The sequence below is a fragment of the Hemibagrus wyckioides genome, linkage group LG28 (genome assembly GCF_019097595.1).
Source record: "Hemibagrus wyckioides isolate EC202008001 linkage group LG28, SWU_Hwy_1.0, whole genome shotgun sequence".
Lineage (NCBI taxonomy): Eukaryota > Metazoa > Chordata > Actinopteri > Siluriformes > Bagridae > Hemibagrus > Hemibagrus wyckioides.
This window is the reverse complement of record NC_080737.1, coordinates 2504524-2529523: the sequence shown is the minus strand read 5'-3', so window position 1 is coordinate 2529523 and position 25000 is coordinate 2504524. Positions and strand designations below refer to the sequence as shown.

The following is a 25000-nucleotide window of genomic DNA, read 5'->3' as shown; positions in this document are numbered from 1 at the left end:
TTTATTTCGAATTTCATTTGCAAATGTATTATTAAGAAAACCACAGAGAAATGGGTTCGTTTCCTTTCTCAGTATTATTATACAGAGATCTTTAAATAAACTCAGGGTCATGATTCACACTTTCCTCTGTGGCCATGCCCTAAAATTACATCAGTTATACACTCTAAATTTATCTTCTTAGAAGCAAAAATGCTGTTAAATCAAACTCCCTGACAATCCACCACACCAGCTACATCATCACCACCGACATCATCACCACCACCGACATCATCATCACCACCGACATCATCACCACCACCAACATCATCACCACCACCGACATCATCACCACCACCGACATCATCACCACCGACATCATCACCACCACCGACATCATCATCACCACCGACATCATCACCACCACCGACATCATCATCACCACCGACATCATCACCACCACCAACATCATCACCACCACCGACATCATCACCACCACCGACATCATCACCACCGACATCATCACCACCACCGACATCATCATCACCACCGACATCATCACCACCACCGACATCATCATCACCACCGACATCATCACCACCACCGACATCATCACCACCGACATCATCATCACCACCGCCACTACCACTGCCGCCGCTGCTAGGAATATGATTTTAAAAAAAAACATCTATTATTATAGAACTTTAAATAATTGCTAAGAATTGCGAACAAGAACTTCAACAGCTAAAATAGCTTGTAAAACTGATTGCTAAATTTGGAAAAGAAAATGGCTTAATAAAGCTTAAAAAAATTTCTTTTGTAAAGCTGCTTTGAGACAATGTCCAGCTCTACACAATTAAATTGAAGTGAAATTAAAAAATAAGTTATGTAAAAATCAGCTAAAATGTGGTTAAAACTTTAGCTAAAATGGCTAATCTTTTTCAGGGAAACTGCTTAAAAAGAAATTAGCTTGAAATGTCTAATAAAATGGACTACAAGTGGCTTGTAAACCTGGCTAGAATTGGCTAGTAAAACGTGGCTAGTTACAACAAAGAGCGTCATCTTTATTTGTCACACATACTGTACATTACTGCACAGTGAAATTCTTTCTTCTCATATCCCATCCTTGGGGGTTGTTGTCAAAGATCAGGGTCAGCCATGATGCAGCACCTCTGGAGCAGGGTATGGTGGGGGCCTTGCTCAGCTTGGTGGGGCAGCTTGGCTTGCTCAGCTTGGTCAGTGACCCAGAGCCTTAACCACTTGAAACTGCTTAGCAATACTCTGTGTATTTTAACCATAAAGTTTAATTATAATAAATTATCATTGGTTTTATATTATTACATTATTACTTAGTTGTTTTTTCAGCTTGTGTTAGTTTTGTGTCTTTTTTGTAAGCTGTATCAAAGCTACACTGCATTTATTAATCGAAATTTAGCTTCAGCTCATTTTTCACCACTTGGTAATGGAACCTGATTTCCAGGAAACGGTAACTCAGCAAAACACGTCTACTGAAAGCAAAAGTTGTTAAAGACCTGATGCTGACTTTTCAAGTTCTTTACTACTGAATCTGACCAACAAATTCTCATGTGACATTTTCCAAACTTCTGAAACTGACATCTGGTCACTTTAGGCTTTTAAAACTTTCACTTCGATCCAGTCTTAAATGTCAGAATTCTGTTGGCTAACTCAATGTTTGATCAATGTTCTTCATCAGTGTGATTTACTCTACAGGTCCTAACCCCTGGTCCCAGAGTTTTATGGTGCTTTGTGCTGTAGCACATCTCATTCAACACGGCTTTTTGGGGCACAATTCAATAATGTTTTTGAGGCCAAATATTTAGACATCGATTGATTTCATACTTGAGCTCAGCTGCTCCTGCCTACATAATTACAGCAAATCTCTGGAGTGAATAGTCCATAATATTTGTAATCTGTTCTCAAAAAGTCCTGCTCAGATGGGTCTGGTACTGTATTTTTTTTTTACTTCAGTTTGATTTAAGAAAAGCAAATGGCTGGAGTTCCTGCTCCTCAAAGTGGCCTATAAAAGATTTGTTACTTGTAATGGACTACACCAAAGAAGCTAACTGCCCTCAGGAAGTTTAGACACAACACTGTTAATCTTTTGATCGAAAGAGTACAGAGTCCAGTCCAAGAACAGAACTGAGCAAGCTGTTAAGGGGCAACAGTGTCTTTTGGGGGCAGTTATATGAGTTGAACCTGGATGTAGTCAGTGGTAGCTTGATGTTTGTGGTTGTGAACCACTGACTGCAAGGTTGAGAGCTCAAATCTCAATGCTAGGTCCTTTAGCATCTCTTTGGATTTGTCACGTCCTCCAAGACCACTGTAGAACAGACCCTGCAATCCGACTCCCACTTCCTTCCTTCCAGTTGAGTGATGCCAAAACACAGATTCCTCCTTTGGGGGTATTTAAAAATCTTTTGCTAATTAGCTCTGAAATGTAACCACAGAGCTTGCTCTTCTCTCCTAACCTTATGTTTCCCAACCCTGGTCATGGATTTTCCATTCCCTTGCAGGGTTTGTTATTCCCCCTTCTGTGACAGATCGTATCTAAATACTCCGGCACCAATCACCAGGCCTATCATGAACTGACCATGGGAGTCTTGGATTAGGAATCACACAAAAAGATGTAGAGCATGTGGTCACCAAGACCGGAGGTCCAGGACTGTGTTTTATACGATTGGAATACAAGCAAATGTCCTGCAACGCTCAGATCCAAATATCTTACAGATTTATACTAATTAATTTAATAGAAGCTTATATTTAAGGCAGAATCCTGTCCAAGAGCAGAACTCAGCAATTAGTTAAGGATTCCGTGACTTACTTGAGGAACAACAGAGACTTCCTGACAGTCATCGGATGTGTACAGGGATTTGGGTGTAAGTAGCACAATTGCTAAGGTTCTGAACCACTGACTGTAAGGCTAATCCCAGTGCTGCCAAGCTGCCTCTGTAGGGCCCTTAAGCAATATCCTGAACTGTCAATTTCTTTAACAACTGACCTGCCGCTCTGACCCCAGCTTCCGTCCAGATGGGTTATGCCAAAATACAATTTCCCTTGAGGGGATAGGGCAAGCACTGCCACTAATCTAAACCAGCGGATCCCAGATCTGGTCACAGAGATCAACCTTTCCTGCATATTTTCTTGTTATTTGTGCTTGCTCGAACATTCAGTACTTATCTAAAGACTCCTGAGCCAGGTTGTGTGTATTAGAGCAGGTACAACTCAGCACATCGTTTAGTAGTAAAGGAAATCTGATGTGAAGTGATTTGGTTAAAAACACACGAACAGCTTATTCTGCTATTTTATGAAACTGCTACTGTACAAATTATGCTACTGAAACTGATGACTTCTCCTTCATGCCTTTCTATTATTTATGTACACATGTGCAAGCTATTTTGTTTTTCCTCTGCAGATTTGATCGGTATGTGTTCACCTACAGGCTCTTCCAGGTCGAAGGTAACGTGTGGAAAGCTGAGGTACGGGATAAAAGGGCTTGATGGAGTCGTCTAACAAGATTTCACATCGTTGACGTTTTTTTTTGTGCTATAAGTTTGCTCAACTGCAGGGTCGTTAAGGGTTCTTCGGTTTCTTTAAAGTGTTAAATCTAGCACTGAAAACTTTTTATTTCAAAGAGTGCATAAATCTAATTAACATTAAGGCCATTTATAGATCTTTATGGACTGTGTGTGTGTGTGGGAGGAAAGATTTACTTCTGAAACCTGCCTCAGTTTCAGAACCCGTGAAAGTACATGTGTGGGTGGAGATCACATGACCGTTAACTGTCCACTTTGTTCTCTTTGCACTGTTAATAACGTCCCTGTGGGGCTATAAATTACAAATTCATTGTCAGTCACGTAAATGAAAATGATACAATAATTCAAAATATCTAGCATTCTTATATATTTATTATATCATATTACATAATACTTATTATCTTATAACTTATATTACTTCTATTCCTGTTACATATCCTATAACTTACTTCCATTTTCAAAATGATCCTAGTTCATTTAAAAATACACAGTTTCTGGGAAGTTTATGTTTTATTTATAATTTACTAATACACTATACTGCCAAAAGTTTTGGGATGTCTGCCTTTCCATGTTTGACTATTCCTCTAGAAGCCCATTTGTAAGGTCAGGCACTGATGTTGGACGAGAAGGTCTGGCTCTCAGTGTCCGCTCTAATTCATCCCAAAGGTGTTCTATGGGGTTGAGGTCAGGACTCTGTGCAGGCCAGTCAAGTTCCTCCACACCAAACTCCCTCATCCATGTCTTTATGGACCTTGCTTTGGTCACTGGTGTGCAGTCATGTTGGAACAGGAAGGGGTCATCCCCAAACTGTTCCCACAAAGAGCAGGAAATTGTCCAAAATGTCTTGGTATGAAGCTGAAGCATTAAGAGTTCCCTTTACTGGAACTAAGGAGCCAAGCCCAACCCCTGAAAAACAACACCTGAACTCAATGATCTGGAGGGGTGTCCCAATACTTTTGGCAATATAGTCTATAAATAAAGAAATATCAATAACAGAAAAGCTTACATCTGTGCTCTGTTTTGAACAGACAGCTCCCGGGGTAAAAGAGCGACTCTTCCGAAATGTCCAAAATCTCCTGAACGTGTTCAAGGACCCGGACCAGGGCATCGTCATGCCGTTGCGTTTTCCTGTAAAGCATCCTCAAGCTAAATGCAAACCTCCTCCACTGCCACGCAAACCCATCCCCCTTTAACACATAACCACAGAAACCCACCATGTCCTGACTCTAAACATTCCTTTCATTTGGTTAGTGTTGTATCCCGATTTCTGTTTGAGTTCTTTTAGTCAGGAGAACGGCATGCTGCATGAGAGAATCTCTGGGCAGATTTCTGAAACATTTAATTTCAGTAATTTACATAATATAAAATAAAAAAATAAGTCAATTAGTGACAGAAATATTTACACTTTTTTTTGGCAGCTAAAAACCTTTAAGTATTTATTCATATTTTTTTAAAATTTTATTTACAATTCTAAGATGGAACATCGTCTCAAAGACCTTAAATTCAGAATCTGATTCATTTATTCCTGGATGTTTTTATTTTCAACAATACCTGTAAATAGTGTTTTTAAATAAATCCACGATTTTTTTTTTTTTGCTAAACTGTATATAAAAATCAGTGCATGTGATAAAATGATAATAAAATGATAATAAAATTACAAACAATTTTTTTGTGTTTCATTAATTATCTTTATAGAGCATATTTCATTGTGGATATGGATGTGGAGCTGGAACAGAACAAAAATCCATTCTGATTGGAGTAAAGACAAAAATAAATGAAGCCTTTTGAAGCATAATTTTATTTCCCCCCCCCCCTAAATATCCAGCTACAAAAATCATTTTGGAACCCAAACATGTCTAACTTTATGACCTGAAAAAAACAAAAACAAAAACAAAATGGTTTTCAGAAATTTTCAAAAGAAATACACAAGCTGAACAGAGTGAAATGTCATATATTTATTTAATTTATCAAAAAGTCCCGAAGTGTTTAAATATGAATTTCTCCGCTAGTTTAAAAACAAAGCGATGTTTTGGAACGCTCACGTCCCTTAAAAACACTGAAACGATTCCATTTTCAAATCATGTGTATAGTTTACACTCAGAAGGATGGAGATAACATTTTCAAAGCATTCCTTTGCAGATATTATACAGCATGTGAACAATATGACCGCGTGTATCGCCCGATTGGCTCGCTCGGCACGTCGCTACTGTTAATAATTTCAGCAAATTGAGGTCACACTTTGGTATCAGACTGATCCGGAATAAAATATCTGGCATCTGTAAATGGACAATTGTTGCTTTTGTTTACCGACAGAATTCCTGCGCGCCGTTTAACCTCGCCGTCTGCGCTAGCAATCTGAACGTTTAGAGAAATGATTCAAAAAGAAATTTTACGATCCAGATCCATAAGAATCGACTCCTGAAAGCAAACAGGTAGATATTTTACAGGGACCGCTTCTGTAGCAGAGGCACAAGTGCTGTTCTTCTGTTCAGCTAGCACTCAAACACTGTGTGTGTGTGTGTGTGTGTGAGACGTTGTTGTTGCTCTTGTTTCCCTGTGCCGCTTAAAGAAGGCACACATTGTTCCACACTTTGCTCTCTATGTAACAAAAAGAAAACTATTTCACTCAGGACGATTTCAGCGAAAACTCTTCCTCTTCTGCCGACGGTTTGATTTCACTAATTGGCGTCCGTTTCTCTGAGACCAGGAAAAAAACACGCAGCGGCAAACACGTGGTCAGATTGTAATCTGGAAAGGTGTCGCAATTTATCACAGCAATCCAGCTCACCGGGTTTCTCTCACCGATCTGTTTCATTTCATTACTTCTGAGAAACCCGATGTGAGTCTAGCCTGAGATGCCGCAGTGCCCCCTGGTGGAGACTTCACACAATGGAAACATTTCAGCCATTGGAATTCTTTCTGATTTTATGTCTGGTTTATTTGCACCTCTAAGATTTCGGGCTGGCCCGAACACCATGTTCAGTTCTTTTAAATTGTCAAGAATATTTGAAACAATTACACATTTTTGCATTTTTGGTCCATGTAGTTCACGATATATCCTGGAGCGGCCATGACGTATCAGTAGTTTACTATAGTGACCATGCAACAATCTTTTATCATCCTGTGTACAGTCAGAGGGTCAGTAATGAAGCCACAGTCCTGAATTAAGCCAAGGTTATAATGAAGAAATATCTACAAATCGTCTGTTTGCTTTCTGGGTCCTTAAAAACCAGCCTACAGTCTAAGAGTCGTGTCGTTTCAGTAGCAGCTTGTACGTACCGCTCCAGCCCCTGGAAATGATCCCTGGACTTTCTTTTACATTTAAGCACAAATGTTGATATTTTTGAGGATCTCTCTGAGCAATAGTTATAAACTAGCATGGTTTAGGTCACATGAGCGCTAACTCTTATGTTTAGTTAAATCCTTAAGAGAAATCATGGTTTTAATAACATAACCAGTGCGCTCAATTAGGGACGAGGAAGGTTCCAAAGTCGAACAGAGAAACCATGAAGAAACATGAACAAATTCTGGGGTATTGTAATTATTTGGGCCAGCCCTCGCGTATCATTCTTTTAAACTGTACTTAGTGCCTTTTTTACTCATTTTCCCAATGAAACATATGTGTGCGTTTTTGTCCCCTTTTCACCCATGTACATGATGTAAACTCCATGTTACCTTTTCAAGAAGCAGTCTGTATTTCAACTAGTTTCAGAACAAATGTATAACATGAAGCGGCTACAAAAATCAGTGGTAAAAATAAGAACACCTGCGAAAGGTCACGCGGTAGTTTAGCTTGATATCTTGCTTTACTTCGGGATTAGAGAACACATTTTACCATCTGAGCATTCAGCTTCTATACACAGCACAGAGATAGACAACGTCAACACGTGATTGGTTTTATTCTTTAACGTATAGCTGCTCATACGAAGTCTTGTTAGCGATAGCAACGATGGTGAAATATTCAGTCGTGTTCAGTTTATCGTCGAGCGTTCCTTCCATGGACCTTGCTGCTAATTCCACGCTGTGACTTTTCCCAAAAATAATCTCCAGAGCGTTCCTCTCTGCTTGTTTCTGAGTCCGGTCCCGCCGACGAGGTGAGCTGAACTATTGTCATGGCAGCAAAATGACCCCTCCCCCTAGCCTGTGATGTCACTGGTTCCGCAACTTAAAGTCCCACGGTTTTTGTTGTCGTCGGAACCGAAGCGAGTTTGCCGGCTGAGATCCGGTTCTTTTTGTGGTGGAAAAGCGCAAGACGGTTTAGGCGGATTAGGCACACGATCAGAGTCAGGAAACACACTCAGCATGCCATTTAAACTAAAGATTCCGGCATGACGTCCCAAAAAGAACAAAAAACAGATTCCAGAATGCCATTTAAGTAGACGATCCCAGAAATTCCCCTTTAAAGGCAAGGTTCCAGAAACGCAGTTTTAAACATGAGTCATGGAAAACAGTTTAAACAAGAGATTCCAGAATTCCCATTCAGGAAGGATGTTCTGAAATTCCTTTTAAACAGAAAGATTTCAAATTCCATTTACTGCCAACCAAGCAGGAGATTCCTGCGTCTTATTTTAACAGAATACGTTGAAATGCCATTTAAGCAAAGATTCCCAGAATGCCACTTAACAGGAAATTACGGAAGGACATTATTAAGAGAACACGCCGGGATTCCTTTTTCAATTTAAGCAACATAGATCCGGAATGGGATGTTAGAGAAATTCCTGGATGCGTCGGTTAAATAGATAACTTCCCGAACGCCATTTGAACTGAAGGCTCCGGAACGCTAGTAAAGTTGATTGTTTTGGAAAGCCACCTAAGCGGACGCTTTCAGACTAGCATTAAAAATGATTTTGGAGTTCCACTGAGACGGAATAATAATCCAAAATGAAAAATAACATGATTTTGGAATGCCTTTTAAAGAGCAGACTCCGGAATGCCACTTAAACAAAAAAACTTGTGGAATAAAGTTTAAAAAAAACAAAAGCAAAACAAAACAAAAAATGAATGCAATTTAAACAACAGACTCCTTAATTTAAAAAAAACAAACAAAAAAACAAAAATCATCCTGGATTCCGATGCAAGCAGGCCGATTCCGTAATTCCTTTTTGAACAGTAGATTCCAGAATGGCGTTTAAGTACATGATTCTGGAACACTGCTGAAGCAGGAGACGGCAGAATGCCTCAAACAGGAGCTTCTAGAAGGCCACAGGAGTGAGAGAATGCCGGCCGAGTGATATGTGACGTTTCCAGTCCGAGGTGTCCATCCAGAGGCTCCAGACATACAAGTGTCCGAGTCCAAGAAAGCTGAAGGATAACATTTTCGGTGGAGAATATCCTCAGGTTTTCCAAATCGCAAGTTCGAAGTTTTAGTCCTCTGTCCATTTTAATGTCTGTTTTTATTTCTGCAAAGACGGAGCAGCGTTTTGTCCCCGGAGCTCGTTTGTGTGTAAAGTAGCACTCGTCACGCGCCGGAGGGTTTTCTGTAAAAAGACTGCGGGATATTCCGAATATATTCACAAGGGCCATTTCTTGTCTTTTTTTTTTTTTTTTTTTTACCACAGAGAATAACGAAAGCAGAGGCCTTTCGGGTTGAAACAGAAGGCTTTTTGCGTCACAATTAAAACATTAACACAAAAAGAATAAATGTAAAGCTTGCAAACAGGGCACTTCCTTAAATAACGCAATGATACATCATCATTTATCACATTCCAGAGTCAGAGAAGTCTTTCATGGTTTTGTCTTGGCAACATCCTGGAGAGTAAGCTGAGAACTGGTGTGTGTTTGTGTGTGTGTTTCCGTGTGCGAGCGTGTGTGTGTGTGTGTGTGTGTGTGTGTGTTACCTACGCCCGGCATCAGTCTGTCTAATCAGCTGTACATTAAACGGACTATCGGCCAGTTCCGGATGCTGTTCCACAGGCAGAATGTAAAATCCGTCGTAACCCGTGACACGACCCTCGCTAAGAAGCTCCTCCTTCTCTTTCTCCGTCCACGCTTTGACTCCACCTTCTCCGTCTCGCACCCGTCTCTGCTCCATTAGCCACGCCCCCCGCACGGCCCTGGCCCGTGCGGACTCGATCACTCGCACTCGTTCCTCGTCCGGCGTCGCTCCATAACGCACGTGCAGACTCAGCGCCCCCTGCTGGAGGACGATTTCGGCAAATCGCCGTGTTTCTCCGCCCATCACTGCGCTCATTTGTGAAACCGACACGTTGACGCCGTTCTCCAGCACTCTGGCTCCACCCCCCACTCCGACCACGGCGAGGTCTGCCTCCAGTGAGCTGGCCTTGCAGAAGTAGTGCGTGTCACGTCCGGCGACAGTGAAGTGGAGGTCACTCAAGTAGACAGCACCTTTTAGGAGTGAGGCCACGCGACGACCGTCCTCGCTAGCCACTCCCACTATTTCTGTTGCAACTACACCTTCATGGATAGCAAACTTCACTCCTTTACCAAAGATGGAGGAGAGGGCAGAGAAGCGTGGGCGGAGCGTATGCCTGCTTCCCGGCTTCCCGTTTCCGGAGCTCATGGGGAGGCGGTCCAACGAGATGAAGCTCTGAAGACGCTTCTGAAGCTCGCACTGAACCCCGAGGACGACCTGGACACAGCGACAGACAGAGCAGATTCAATACATCACCTACATTATACAACTCCAGATCATGTGCATATTTTGTATATTTCCCATTAGACCTTGCTCGGTTCCCAGCTGTGTGTCCGTGCCTGTGTGTTCATCATCTCATATGTATGTTGTGTTTTTTCTACAGGCAGCGTGGGAAAGCCAGGAACAACGTTATGGAGCTGGAAGCCAAACAGCTGCAGCCAGCTGCTAACATCTGCACACACACACACACACACGTCCATGACACACATCGATATGATTTCACAGATAAAACATAACTCTCAAACCAGTGCTTCTAAAACAGTGATTATCAAAGGGTTGGTCATTTAGTTCATTAACAGTCTAGGCACTAAAATGGAAACCATGGCAACCAGAATAACTTCTAATGACTAAAGGCTACTGTGAAACAGGGACCAGCCCCTTTCACCTCTCACCTGTTGTGAATTTGGTGACATCCTGGACGTTGCCTAGCGGATTGTTGTTCTTAAAGGTGTACAGATTGAAGGGCTTGGGATCTTCACTCATCTCTGCCCACAGGTCGTGATTGGGCGTGGTCCATCTGCCCGCCACTGTGTCGTAGTCGCGGCGACCGATGCGGACGAGCCGGGTAAGGGGGTCGTAAAGTCCTCCATGGAACCCGAAGGGCAGCGTGAAGGCTGGGTTGGAGTCGAGGTAGATGTCTCCGTATGGCGTGTAGCGGATCTCTTTGACTACAGTGCCTCGGCTGCTAAAGATGGCGAGCGGCGTTCCCGCCACGTCACACGCCACGTAAAACTCCTCACCGCTGCTCATCTCCATAGCAATCAGGTGACCCTGGAGGTCATAGTAGAGCGATGTGATCTCGGAAGCGCTGTGGTCATAAAGATGCGTGACGCGAGTCGGTTCTGTCAGATCGGCATAGAAGAACTGAATCCGTGTCCCGTCGCTAGTTTGGGTAAAAACACGTCTTCCGAGTCCATCGTATCGATACGAAACGCGCCGGCCTGTTTGGCGATCTAGTGCCCCCTGCAGGTGGCCGTTAGCGCTGTAATGGAACACGAGATTGCCACGTGAGCGTAGGAACCCATCTTCGTCTACGCGGTACTGGACATCTCCGAGGCGCGTGATGCGATCTCTGAGATCGTAGCGTATGGGTGTTAGCCGTCCATTAACGTTAACGTCACCGTGACTCAGCAGGTTGATGTTTCCATTCAGGTCGTAGCCGTAGCGCCACATGGGACGGTCATCCACTGAAACCGATGCCAGCTGACTGTCTGGATCGTAGCGGTAAGCATGGCGTGTAACATTAGCGTCGACGCCCACGCGGACGTCACATGCACTGACGCGTCCCGCTCCGTCGTACTGCAGCGTCATCCAGAAGGCGATAGACTTTAGGATCTCGTACTGGACCTCGGTGAGCTGTCCGTTACCGTTGTAGATCTTGGTGTGCTTCATGGCGTGTGTGGTTATCACTTGGTTCAGATCGTAGCTAATCACGCTGAACTTACCAAACTGCTCAATGCGTCCTGACACGTCCACGTAGCGGTACAGGTCAATGGGCAGCGGCGTCTCATTGATCATAGCCTGCATGCTAGTGACACGGAAGTTGTTGTAGCTGTAGTCGAAGCGTGCGTTCACCAAACCCTCCTCACTAAAGCGGTAGATCTGCCGTCCCACCAATGGGCCTGAAAAAAGAAGAACAGAGCAGAAGGTTGCTCTGCGTTAGCTGAGATGCAGGACAGGTTGCTGTCTAAGAATTTATCTGGACAGACTGATCACATTGCTAATGTTAGCTTAAGAGATTAGCGTTTAGCTTTTGCATGCTAAAAACAGACAATGCTTTATACATGATAAAGTAATATAAAGATGTGTCGCATCTTTGCCTGGAAGCAGGAATATTACATCCAAAAAATGCTAACGTGGCTAACAGTCAACCAAATCTCCAGGCAGGTATCAGCAGCTAGCATGGATGATTTGAGGAATTATTTGTACAACAATTTGCCCGCCTCAGCAAAGTGAAAATGTTGATTTTTTGCCAGCGTTCGGTGCCGTGTATTACTAATGCAAACACAAATTTGCATAAAAAGCAAAAAATTAAGAAATGATTAGGCACATTAGCCATTTTGATGATTTATCATCTGTCGCTTTGCCGCTTGCTGATGTTGCTAATGTCAGCACAGAGCCGCAGATCCAGGAACAGATTTTCTCTTTTACACGCTAATGAAAAGTTATGTGGCTCTTAAATCAGCGCTCGTCTCAGAGACGCAGTAAATATGAAGCAACGTGCAGCATAAAGGAATATTACACCCTCAAAATGCTAATGTGGCTAATATAAACAGACGCTAGCAGCTCCGGCTAGCAGGAGTGATTTGTGGAATTTTCTGGAACCTTCCTGTTCTCATTAGCTGATTTTTTTCTCCACATATTGTGATCATTTTATGTAAAATTGCGACGCGTCATAAATCACTTCATTTACTGAAAAAGTGCTAACCAGCAGCTAGCATGAAAGATGGATATATTAGTTATTAGCTTGGAGGAATATTACCATCTAGATGAAATGGAGTTAATATTTTAGCTATGAATAAATATACGATTGGACGTTAGCTTTCACAATTGAAGATTTAACATTTAACACCGTTATTCCAAAAAACGCTGTGTGCGTTAGATGAACGGTTAGTGCTCACCCATCTGCCTGTATCGTATCGTACACACGAAGCCTTCCTGCATCAGGTGGATGGTCTTTAAAGCCCCCGAGGCCTCGTCGTAGGTGAAGCTAACGACCGTGGAGTCGTAAAGGACCTCGCTGAGGCGCACCGCTCGGCCGTATCGGTACACGACGCGCCTGCCCGAGCCGAGATACAGCGTCTGCAGGAGGCGTCCGTCGTGGGCGTGGTCCTGAACCACGGAGTGGGTGGGGCCATCGGGAGGCGTGTAGGTGTTGCGGTAGTAGCCGATGGAGAGCGCGGTCTGCAGGCCGTGTTTCACCATGCTGGGCAGAGTGACAGAGAGGAGGTGGTCCATCTGATCGAACTCGAACGTGTAGCGACGCTGACTCTGGAGCAACAGCTGGATGGACTGAGAGCCATAAAAAAAAAATATCTCATAGGTCACTTTTTTAGTTCTGATTAATGGTAATAACTGTAGGGTAAAGGTTGTGTTGGATCTTAATGCATGCTAGCAAGCTAGATAATGTTAGCTACAACTTTTTATTGAGTCTTTAAAACCGAATTGTTTAAACTGGGTATTAAAAATGACACCCATCATCAGACCTACATCCCTAGAGTCAGGACCGTTTATATTTATATCCAATCGTAACGTTTGCACAAAGGTTAGCTAAGGCCATTAAGAGTTATTTTTTTTATCTGAGACTGTGATAAGATGATATCATGATAAATATGAGGATATATAAACACTGACCTTGTCCATGAAGGTGTAGCTCCAGGTGTTGCCGTTAGCCCAGGTGCGGCTGACCAGCCTGCCGTTGTCGTAGTCCCTGCGCTCACTCCAGTTCCCTCTCTGGATGACGGAGACGAGCCCCGTGGAAGTGTAGCTCACTTTCACCTCGCTGTATTTGCTGGGAGTCCAGAGCACCGGCAGGCCGAGCTCGTCGTACTGGACACGCAGCGTGAACTTGCGGTGATCGTCGTAAATCTTCCCCACACGAGTCGCCTGGTTGTAGTCGATAGAGAGAACGTTCCTATTGTGAGCCTGAAACAGACAGAGAGGAGGACAAGTTACACATCTGTCTCACATCTGTCTCAAAACATGTCACCTGCAATAATGTAAGGATTTATTCTTTAATAACATTCAGAGATGATATATATAATCCTGATTCAGAGATGATTTGTATACTGATTCAGAGATGATTCATATACTGATTCAGAGATGATTCATATACTGATTCAGATATGATTCATATACCGATTCAGAAAGGATTCATATGCCAATACAGAGATGATTCATATACCGATTCAAAGAGGATACATATACCGATTCAGAGATGATTCAAATACCGATTCACTAAAGTCAGATCAGGATTCACTAAAGCAACCATTTTGATTCTGTAATACTGAAACCTCAGTATAGTTTTGGTTAGATATCTGACTAAACAAATAATGTACAATTTGTTGTCAACACATTTCTGTAAATTGTAGCTCAATATAAATATAACAAAATAATTTAATTTCATTAAAAAAAAATTACTTACATACATACATCAGTTTGTGTTCGCTGTGTGACCATGTATACCAAGTTACATTGTGTGTGTGTGTTACCCGCAGCCTGCGTTCATACGCGCTGTAGTTCCCTCGGCTCTGCTCTCGTCTCTGCCTCCACTCGATGAGACTCGAGCTCTGTTCTCCCGGCAGCGTGATGTTGCACCTGCCCACAGTGGGGTGGATCGCCCCTGGCAACAGCCCCGGCAATGGCCCCGCCCCCATGTTGGGCTCTGTGCTCAGGGTGACGTCCATTCCGCTGGAGTACGTCGCGGACAGAGAGCCGTCTCCACTTATGCGGTACACACTCGTCGCGTGACCTACAGAGTGAGACAGAGGGTTGTGGAGCATCAAGGGAAAAAAACAGGTTATTTGTAGTATACTGAAGAATGATCCAGTCAAGACGCGGCCCCTGATCTGACACACACCTTGTCGTAGAGTGTACGCCGTGCTGTCCTCCGAGTGGTTGGTGATGGTCACAAAGTGCCCTCGGTTTGAAGTGCACTCCACCCTGACCGACTTCTCCATAGTGCCATGGTAACCGCTGACCTCTCCTGTCGGCAAGGTCACGTTGACCAGGTGACCGTCAATGTCGTACCTGTGTGAGGAAACGAAAGTCCTGAGAAAACAACATTACATTTAAAGCAATTTATCTCAGTGGCAAGTGTTTACTCGCCCAAAGCGTCGTCATGCATCATCAGAGTGAATTAAAAACAAGGAGCTTTTTTTCTTTTTGAATCGACTGCACAGCATTGACCAATATACCAATTATCTGTCACACAGAGTAGGATATGTTCTGGAAAAAATCTGACCTTCAAATGCATGTGAATCTGTGTTATTGCCTCAAAGACACACCCATTTGTCAACTAAAAGAAACGCCCATCTGTCCCACTTGAAGACACACCCACTGCTCTGAGCTGCCTTTCGATCCTTCATACAGAAAAGATCTGAACAGTGTGTTCCATTTTTCACAGCTAGAGGGCAGTGTGGCTTCACAGAGAGCACAGGAATTCTATAATCCCTCAACGTGTGTGTGTGTGTGTGTGTAAGAGACAGACAGTGAGTGTGTGTAAGTGTGTGAGAGTGCGTGAGAGTGTGTGAATGGTGTACGAAAGGTCACTGAGCCAATCAAAAGGGAGAGAGAGAGAGGTAGAGAGCTCCTGACATTTTCACACTGGATTCAGAAGCAGAATTCGCCTTGGCCATGAAAACGCACACGCAAACACTTTACACACACACACAGGCACACACACACTCACACACACACACACGCTCAACCGGTCAAAGAAGAACATAGCCAATAAACACTTGCTGTGACTCCATTCAGTCAAACACAAAGAGAAGAGAAAAAAATGACACGCAGAACGGAAAGTAGTCAACAGTCCGACTGTGACGCAGACAGCAGGAGAGAGAGAGGATAGACAGACAGACAGACAGACAGACAGATAGATAGATAGATAGATAGATAGACAGACAGACAGACAGATAGATAGATAGATAGATAGATAGATAGATAGATAGATAGATAGATAGATAGATAGATAGATAGATAGATAGATAGACAGATAGATAGATAGATAGATAGATAGATAGATAGATAGATAGATAGATCCCTCACTCATAGACTGTGGTCCAGGCATTTTCATCACTCTTGGTTGCCAGCAGTCCTGTGTTGCCGTGGTAACTGAGCAGAGCCAGCTCATGCGCTAGGGCGGAGACTCTCCTCAGGGTTCCCACACTGCTAATGGTCAGCCAGTAGACCCGCCCACCGGGGACAACCAACCAGAGTGGCGCACCGTTGGAGTCCCGCCTTACTGTGACCACTCCTCCCTCGGGGGCAGCAGCCGTAATGGAGTTGAGTAGCCCCGCCCCCGTGTAGCTGAAGTTGTACAGGAAGTGTCCGGTGACAAGAGAGCGCGTGTAAAGGTGCGAACCGTTAGCCGCAAAAATGTAGAGCTCCTGCTGCGAGACGGAGGGAATTTCAAATAGACGATTGGAAGAAGAGGAGGATGAGGAAGAGAGGCGAGGGCGGGACGAGGTGACTGCGCGGACACGAAGGTTACCCACGTCGGCCACGAACAGGGTCCCATTAGGAGACACGGCCAGAGAGGTGGGAGACTTCAACCTCCCATCACGAGCATAACCACCATCACCTACACACACACAGAGAGAGAGAGAGAGAGAGAGAGAGAGAAAGAAAAAATTTGTACACCAGCCTGACAGGCATAACATTCGCTAAAGACTTAAATTCCACTACACCTGCCCTACTAGTGTCAGTCACTAATCCTGCATAACACTCACCTGAGAAGCACTCACAGTCGGGGTCAATCTTACAGTCGCACTCGCTGATTGTCCCGGTGATGACGGACATCTCTCCGTTGGTGTTCACTTCCTGGATGCGGTTGACTTTCCTGTCGTCCGTCTGGCTGATGTAGAGCGTTCCCTGATGACTCACGGTGATGGCTTTAGCGCTTTCAAGGGCAGAACGTAAGGCTGATCTGACCGGATCTGAGGCTGTTGGGGCTGGACAGTGGTCTGGTCTGCCAGCAACCATTCTGACAAGCCCCGCCTCTGTGATCTGCAGAACCACATTGCTGTCCAGAACATAGAGGGAATTGTCTAGAGGATTCACCGCCAGGTCTGTGGGCTGCTCAAGACGCACCTGAAGACACACACACACACACATTAAAAAGTGCCCTATAGGTCACAAACTCTCAACAACTGTCCTACAGTCATACAACTCAACAAACATGACACACAGGCCTTACAGGCATTAAATCCTTCATTTGCCCTACAGGCATAAAACTAGCTAAATCTACCCTACTACACTACAGGCAAAAACTTAGGAAACCTGCACAAAACTTCCTACACATAAAACTCATTACACCTGTCCTATAGGTATAAGACCACCTATACCTTGCCTACAGTAAAAAAAAAACATTACATGCCTAAAGGTAACCAATCCAGTGAGGCATTACAACTGCGCACAATGCCCATTACATCCATGCATCTGCCCTACAGTTATAAAACCCCCTACACCTGCCATTCAGGCATAAAACTCCTTTCTCCTGCCCTACAGACACAAAACTTATTACACATGCCCTACAGGCACAAAACTTCCAGCACCTGCCCTGTAGGCATATAACTCCATTCTCCTGCCCCACAGGCACAAAACCCCCTACACATGCCCTACAGGCACAAAACTTCCTGCACCTGCCATATAGGCATATAACTCCTTTCCCCTGCCCCACAGTCATAAAACTCCTTTCTCCTGCCCTACAGGCACAAAACTGCCCGCACCCATTCCCTTCAGACAAAAAACTCATTACACCTGCCCTAAAGGCAAATAACCCCCTACACCTGCCCTACAGTCATAAAACTCATTTCATGCCTAAAGGTAACCAACCCAGTGAGGCATTACAACTGCTCACAATGCCCTACAGGCAGAAACCCAGTGAACCCTGCCCTACAGGCATACAACTACATCTACCATACAGGCATAAAGTGAGGAAGAGAGACGGAGCGCTGTGCAGAAATAATTTATGAAGCTTGAAATCACAAGTGGTCCATTTAAAAATGACTCCATTACACACACACACACACACACACACACACACACACATATATATATATATATATGCGGGTGTATGGAAAATTCACAGAGTATGAAAAATGATGCTCTTAGGACAAAAATATCTGTGTGTGTGTATGTGTGTGTGTGTTGTGCCCTCAGAGCAGGACAGCATTCAGAATGAAGTGCTCACTATCTCAGTCATGTCGGAGATTATGTAAATGAGCCCTCTCTGTCAGCCAATGGCCTGCGGCGGCTCGTCTCCCGGGCCTCTCGCCTCACTGTGTGATTCTCACTCACACATTTACCGCACCACGTGAACTGTGGACAGTCGGTCTGTGTGTGTGTGTGTGTGTGTGTGTGTGAGAGAGAGAGAGAGAGAGAGAGAAATAGAGTGAAAGTGAGAGTATTAGAGTAAGAAGTTGCTGCAGGCTAAAAACTGAAACATAGAGAATCAGCAATTTGTAAAGTCTGTGTGTGTGTGTGTGTGTGTGTGTGTGTGTGTGTGTGGTCCCTACCTGATTGATGTCCATGTACGTTTCACAGCTGATTGGCTGAGTGGCCGTGATAGCGTTCAAGCCAATCACCGTGGTGATGACGCCATTCTCGAGTTTCCGGACGGCCGTGCCGTCCACGAAGAACACAGAGCCACGTTTATCCACAGCGATGCCTGCAACACACACACACAACCATTCTGTGACATCACTTCCTGTCTACTTTAGCAGCACAGATCTGCACAGAGGCCGTCATGATCTGATAGTGAAAATGAGCTATCACTATAATATCATGATTCCTCCAACCGCTGCATACTCCAGTTATATAGTGTGTGTGTGTGTGTGTGCATGTGAATGTTTTACAGATTCTCAAACCAACAAAACAGATGCAGAGCTGATCTGACAGCTGAGCTCTCCAACTAATCATCATCCAGCTCTCTCTGTATTACTCACACGTGTGTGTGTGTGTGTGTGTGTGTGTGTGAGAGAGAGAGAGAGAGAGGCATTTTTCAGCTTTCTCTGGCAAACACAAGCAATGTCCTGACACACACACACACACACACCAGTTTCATACCGATCTCCTGTAGTCAGATAATGCAACCTGTCAATCAAACGCTAAACATTCTCCTTCACTTCCTCTATATTTTTGGACCTTTTCTATGGGGATGAGCCAAACCTGTCATGTATTCTTATCATTATGAGGACGTTTTGTCCTCACACACACACACACACACACAGACAGATGTGTGTACACTAGATAAGCACCATCGAACGTCTGATCATCTTTAATTGGAACAAGTGTTTTGCCCTTCATGAGTCCGAAAAACAGAAGACTCTCTCTCTCTCTCTCTCTCTCTCTCTCTCTCTCTCTCTGTCTCTCTCTCTCTCTCTCTCTCTCTCTCTCTGTCTCTCTCTCTCTCTCTCTCTCTCTCTCTCTCTCTCTCTCTCTCTCTCTCTCTCTCTCTCTCTGTCTCTCTGTCACTCTCTCTCTCTCTCTCTCTCTCTCTCTCTCTCTCTCGCTCTCCATCTCTCTCCATTGTTCTTGGCCATGTGAAGGGCAGGAGAGGGTGTTACATCTGTTCTTCAGCACAAATAATTAAGGTCGTTAGTCTCATTAAGTCAGTGATATTCCACCTAATTAGCACTAATAACGTGATATGTGTAAACAAGCTTATCGACAGAGTGTGTGTGTGTGTGTGTGTGTATGTGCACATTAGGAATTAATATAATGTGGGAATAAAAAGCAGAGAATGGTGGAGGCCAACTACACACACACACACACACACACAAATACACACTTCATCTAATTCACATGAATTCCAAATAATAAAAAAAACCTTTGTGAAACAAACCAGCGCTACATTTCGTCAAGGTCAGGAAGGGAAACTGACTGACCTACAAACCCAGAGAGGGAGTTTAAAACTGAAAAGGACAACAGTGGACAAGCGAAAAGCTCGGAAGACATGGATGCGGACGTGGACGCCGCTCACTTCTCACTTCCTAAGGAGGAAAGCCCTCCTGCTGGGTTTATTATCACTTGACTAATCCCATCAACACATCAGACTTGACATCACGTCACTCTCAGAGACGTGTCACGTCCAGCCTCAGAGCGTCCACTGGGTTCTCATTAATAACTATTAGTGATGCTGATGAGCTGTAGGGTGGGGTGTGTGTGTTATAGTGTGTGTATGTGTGTGTGTGTGTGTGTGTGTGTGGGGGGTCATAGAGATAATTCCACGTAAACACTTTACTGCCAAAAGTTTTGGGACGTCTGCCTTTCCATACACATGAATGTAATATGGAGTTAAATGGTCATCCCCAAACTGTTCCCACGAAGCATGAAATTGTCCATTAAGAGTTCCTTTCACTGGAACTAAGGGGCCGAGCCCAACCTCTGAAAAACAACACCTGAAATCAATGATTTGGAGGGGTGTCCAAAAACTTTTGGTAATATAATGTATTTTGGTGGACGGTGGTGGGGACAGTGCTTCCCCTCCACTGGTGTAATATCATCATAAAATCCCAAGACACTTCTCCATGGGGTGTCCACTCTCCCACTCTGTTTTTTCTTATTTATTTAAAATCTCAACACACGCCCTGAAAACCAGCTTCACAGACAACCATCCAAAGTCCATCTCCCCTTCGCCCCGGCACTCCAGGAGGGGACCTGCACACCCGTCGAGGTCAGGAGCAATGTCCAGCTGGGGAACAGCTCGAGCTTGAAGAGCAACAAAAGAGCAGTCATGTCCTCGGATTTATTCACACAGGTTAGGAACAGAGAGAGAGAGAGAGAGAGAGACAGTGAGAGAGAGACAGTGACTATTTGATGTAATAAGAAGTAGGAGATAAATGTTACTATATTCCAGATATTTTCACTGAGACTTGTTTTAATTGCAGAGCTTTAATTCATTTTTTTATTTCAGTTAATTAGTCATGTTAATGAGATGATGTACTGAATGTTTATTACATGATGAGATTTCACTAGTTATTCATTACAGCACTTCATTTAGCTAGACGGAGCTGATACCTCTATTCAGTTCTTTATTTCTTCCTGCATTTATTTATTCACTTCTTTATTGTTACATTTTCATATTTATTATTTCATTATTTGTTATGTTAATTAGGATAGTGTTATTTTATTATTTCATTTAGATAGCTGTTTTATTATTTATGTATTATTTACTGTTGTTGATTTAAATTAAATATTTATTTATTACATTTAATTAAATTTAGCTTCTTTATTATTTATTTAAATTAATTATGATGATTATTAACCCCAAATTAAATCAGTTACTATTTCACAGAAAGTCTCATGTGCTGATGTAATGATTTAATTAATTTATTAAATAAATAAATAAATAAATAACTTCATTAATAAAAAATTTAATAAATTAATTTTCTGTCTGTTAATCTGTCTGTTTTGTAAGGTTTTATTCTGAATGTCAGGCTTTTTGTTTTGCTATAAATGTGTGTGTGTGTGTGTGTGTGTGTGTGTGTGATTTGATTCAGCCTCGTTAATCTTAAGCCTCACCCAGAGCCTCGTTAGTCCAGGTGATTAATTAGGTAAGTGTGATCATTTATCTTCTAACAAACACACACACACACACACTCTCGCTGCTCTCTGGAGTCTGAAGGAGAGATCAGAATCGTGACGGTCTGTCAGCTGTCTGTCAGTTTGACTGACAGGAAGATGGAGGAAGGGAGTGGGATGGGGGGGCGGAGCACCTGATTGGCAAAAAAATGCCATGTTTCCATCATCATCATCTCTCTCTGCTTCTCTCTCTCTTGCTCCTCCTTCTCTCTGTCTCTCTGTCTCTGTCTCTCTCTCTCTGTCCCCCCCCCCCCTTCTCTCTCCCTTACAAGCTGTTCTCTTTCTCTTTATATCCCTCACTGTCATTTCTCAAACACAGGGCAGTCTTACTGTGTGTGTGTGTATTTATATGTGTGTGTGCACGCATGTGTGTGTGTATTTATGTGTGTTTGTGTCTATTTATATGTTTGTGTGTGTGCAAGTTTGTATTTATGTGTGTGTATTTATATTTGTGTGTGTGTGTGTGTATTTATATATGGGTGTGTGTGTGTACCTTTAGGAGCAGTGAGTGAGGCGTATGTAGCTTTGCCTCCGTCTCCACACTCCTTTAGGCTGAAGTGAGTACACTTCTCTCCGGTTCCTGCCACCACCTCAGCGTTCCGCCCCACATCACGCACCTCACTCACAGAGACCAGACGCAGCAGCTTCAGACCCACTGAGTCTGACACGTAGAGTGTGTCACTTACAGGATCCACCGCCAGGTAGTACTGATGGACAGAACCTCCACTGAGAGAGAGAGAGCGAGAGAGAGAGAGAGAGAGAGAGAGAGCTAGTGAGTGGTCTGTCTCTGAAGGTTTTCTGGAGGAGGTCAGGTTTGACTGAGGATGTGTGTGTGTGTGTGTTGAGACCTACCTGTGCCTGAGATCTCGATTCCTGCAATAATGAAAGAGAATGAAGTCAAATGAACAGGAATACATTTAAATGATTGTGTGAGTGAGTGAATGGTTACCATGGCGACCTACCTGAGCTCGAGCAGATTGACACTGACTCCGTTCGGTAAGATTCTGCGGATGAAGTTGAAATCTCCGACATAAATGCTCCCATCCGGTCCGCATGCTAACGCCACCGGTGAGAACAGCTTCTGATTGGCCGCAGGGCCATTACAGTTCGGACACGCCAGCGGACGGACCGCCCCTGTTCCCATCACCGTGGCGATGAGCGGGGGCTGATGGGAAATGTAAACGTTTTCCCCGTCCCCTTTGTAGAGGATTCCTGTAATGAGGAAGAGAGTGTTTAAATAAAGTTTGTCTTGGAGTGTGTGTGTGTGTGTGTGTGTGTGTGTGTGTGTCTCACCGCTCTCCACATGCAGTGCGTGATGTTTGTCGAGTGTCCAGCCACCCAGCTGTGATGAGATCAGCTCGGCACCCTGTTGCTCCACCACAGACTCCTCCCACAGGATGAAGTCTGGACATACCTCGTACTCATACCCTACAGAAACTATACACATACACACACACACAACACACACACACACACAGATAAAACAGAGGGAGGTGCTGAATTAATTAAAACTCTCTGCTTATCACCACTTAGCCTACAGTGTGTATGTGTGTGTGTGTGTGTGTGTGGGTGTGTGTGTGTGTTTGTAGAAGTCCAACTGTGAGAAGAGCTTTGTAATTACTCACAGGTTAATCACACACACACACACACACAGCAAGAAAGACACACTAATAGATCAACCAGACATATGTAGAGACACAGTAGGCAGATAAACACACACACACACACACACACACCCACTGACCGAGTGCATATGTCAGGCCGTTGACCAGCTGTCCGTACACATCTGTCTTGTTCCAGCTGTAGACGTAGCTCAGATTTGGTTCGGCGGCGAACGATTTGGAGACCAGCGTCCCCTCCACACACACCGAGACATGGACCTTCAGCAGCCCCACCGGGATGAGGGGCGGAGTCAGGAGGACACGCAGGACGGACAGGTAACCCAGGGCACGGGACGACACATAACTCAACTTCACAAAACTTCCTGCCATCTCTATGTCCTCCTGAACCACCTGCAGAGACAGAGAAGAGACCAGCACACTGTGAGAAACAGGAAGTCAGCTCTCAACCATCACTACATCATAAAGCCAGCTGTTGGTATCTAGAGTTGTACCTGCAGCTCAGGTACGACCGGTCCACGTTCCTCACACTGTCCAGCAAACTGCGTGAGAGGAGCAGGAAGAACGACAGGATTCGGGCCAACCAGGTTCTTGTGTTCACATGTCGGCGGAGGAGTCTCAACACGTGACATCGTCACCCGCTCTATGACAACAAAGCGATTCCATGGCAACCAAAGCGAATGAGACTGAGGGAGGAAAGGCACCCGCTGGAAGAGCAAAGTCACGGATGTGCCCCCTACAGCCATCAGGTCAAAACTGCAACAAGAACACACACATTCACATACATTCATTCACTTATCAAACCTGGACATGTGTGTGTGTGTGTTTGTGTGTGTGTGTGTGTGTGTGTGTGCACATGTTCATGCTCATGTTACCTGCCATCTTGTCGACTGAGTGTGAAACCATATTCTGGTTTCTGGTGAAACGTGACGTTCACACCAACCAGTGGAGTTCCGTCAGGGGCAAACACACGACCTCTGATCACACACACACGGCTGGAAAGAGACAGTAATAACACCATCACTTCAAAATCACACCAGAGTTACCCGAGTGTTACCTCAGAGTTACCTCAGAATTACCTCTCAGACATGTCCAAATTATCTCTGTTACCTCAGGAGTATTCCATAGTAACTTCATAATTACTTCAGACTTTACCTTAGAATTACCTCAGAGTTACCCCTTAAAATGAAATCAGCTACATAAATACCTCAGAGTTACTTCAGACTTACCTCAGAATTACACTGCACAATAATGGGCTCAGAAAGCTCAGAATTACCTCAGAATTATCTTACAATTTCCCAAGTTACCTCAGAATGACCTCAGAATTACCCACGTTATATTAGAATTACCCAAAGTACCTCACATTTACCACAGAATCACCCAAATTACCTCACATTTACCTCAGAATTATCCAAATTACCTCACATTTACCTCAGAATTACCCAAATTACCTCACATTTACCTCAGAATTATCCAAATTACCTCACATTTACCACAGAATCACCCAAATTACCTCACATTTACCTCAGAATTATCCAAATTACCTCACATTTACCACAGAATCACCCAAATTACCTCACATTTACCTCAGAATTATCCAAATTACCTCACATTTACCTCAGAATTACCCAAATTACCTCACATTTACCTCAGAATTACCCAAATTACCTCACATTTACCTCAGAATTACCCAAATTACCTCACATTTACCTAAGAATGATCCAAATTACCTCACATTTACATTAGAATTATCCAAATTACCTCATATTTACCTCAGAATTACCCAAATTACCTCACATTTACCTCAGAAATACCCAAATTACCTCACATTTACCTCAGAATTACCCAAATTACCTCACATTTACCTAAGAATGATCCAAATTACCTCACAT

General features: G+C 43.8%; 2 protein-coding genes across 4 annotated transcripts in view; one reads left to right on the top strand and one right to left on the bottom strand.

Moving 5' to 3' along the window:
* Positions 1-5129, top strand: part of sh2d1aa (SH2 domain containing 1A duplicate a) — a 6447-nt gene extending 1318 nt beyond the window's left edge. Inside the window, exons 2-3 of the mRNA XM_058382509.1 lie at positions 3410-3473; positions 4559-5129. Of these exons, the coding sequence (XP_058238492.1) occupies positions 3410-3473; positions 4559-4723 (229 nt within the window). The 3' untranslated portion in view covers positions 4724-5129. The remainder of the gene's footprint in view (positions 1-3409; positions 3474-4558) is intronic.
* Positions 5130-5470: 341 nt separating this feature from the next.
* tenm1 (teneurin transmembrane protein 1) overlaps positions 5471-25000 on the bottom strand; it is a 199045-nt gene continuing 179515 nt past the window's right edge. For all 3 annotated transcript variants that reach the window (XM_058383180.1, XM_058383181.1, XM_058383182.1), the window contains 17 exons: positions 23984-24103; positions 23603-23864; positions 23234-23501; positions 22783-22926; positions 22452-22701; positions 22342-22362; positions 21983-22215; positions 18423-18574; positions 16635-16995; positions 15952-16486; positions 14762-14931; positions 14394-14653; positions 13537-13827; positions 12804-13194; positions 10575-11804; positions 10212-10354; positions 5471-10119 (listed from right to left, as the gene is read on the bottom strand). In XM_058383180.1, coding sequence (XP_058239163.1) covers positions 9364-10119; positions 10212-10354; positions 10575-11804; positions 12804-13194; positions 13537-13827; positions 14394-14653; positions 14762-14931; positions 15952-16486; positions 16635-16995; positions 18423-18574; positions 21983-22215; positions 22342-22362; positions 22452-22701; positions 22783-22926; positions 23234-23501; positions 23603-23864; positions 23984-24103 — 5587 coding nt within the window. In that variant the 3' untranslated portion in view covers positions 5471-9363. The remainder of the gene's footprint in view (positions 10120-10211; positions 10355-10574; positions 11805-12803; positions 13195-13536; positions 13828-14393; positions 14654-14761; positions 14932-15951; positions 16487-16634; positions 16996-18422; positions 18575-21982; positions 22216-22341; positions 22363-22451; positions 22702-22782; positions 22927-23233; positions 23502-23602; positions 23865-23983; positions 24104-25000) is intronic.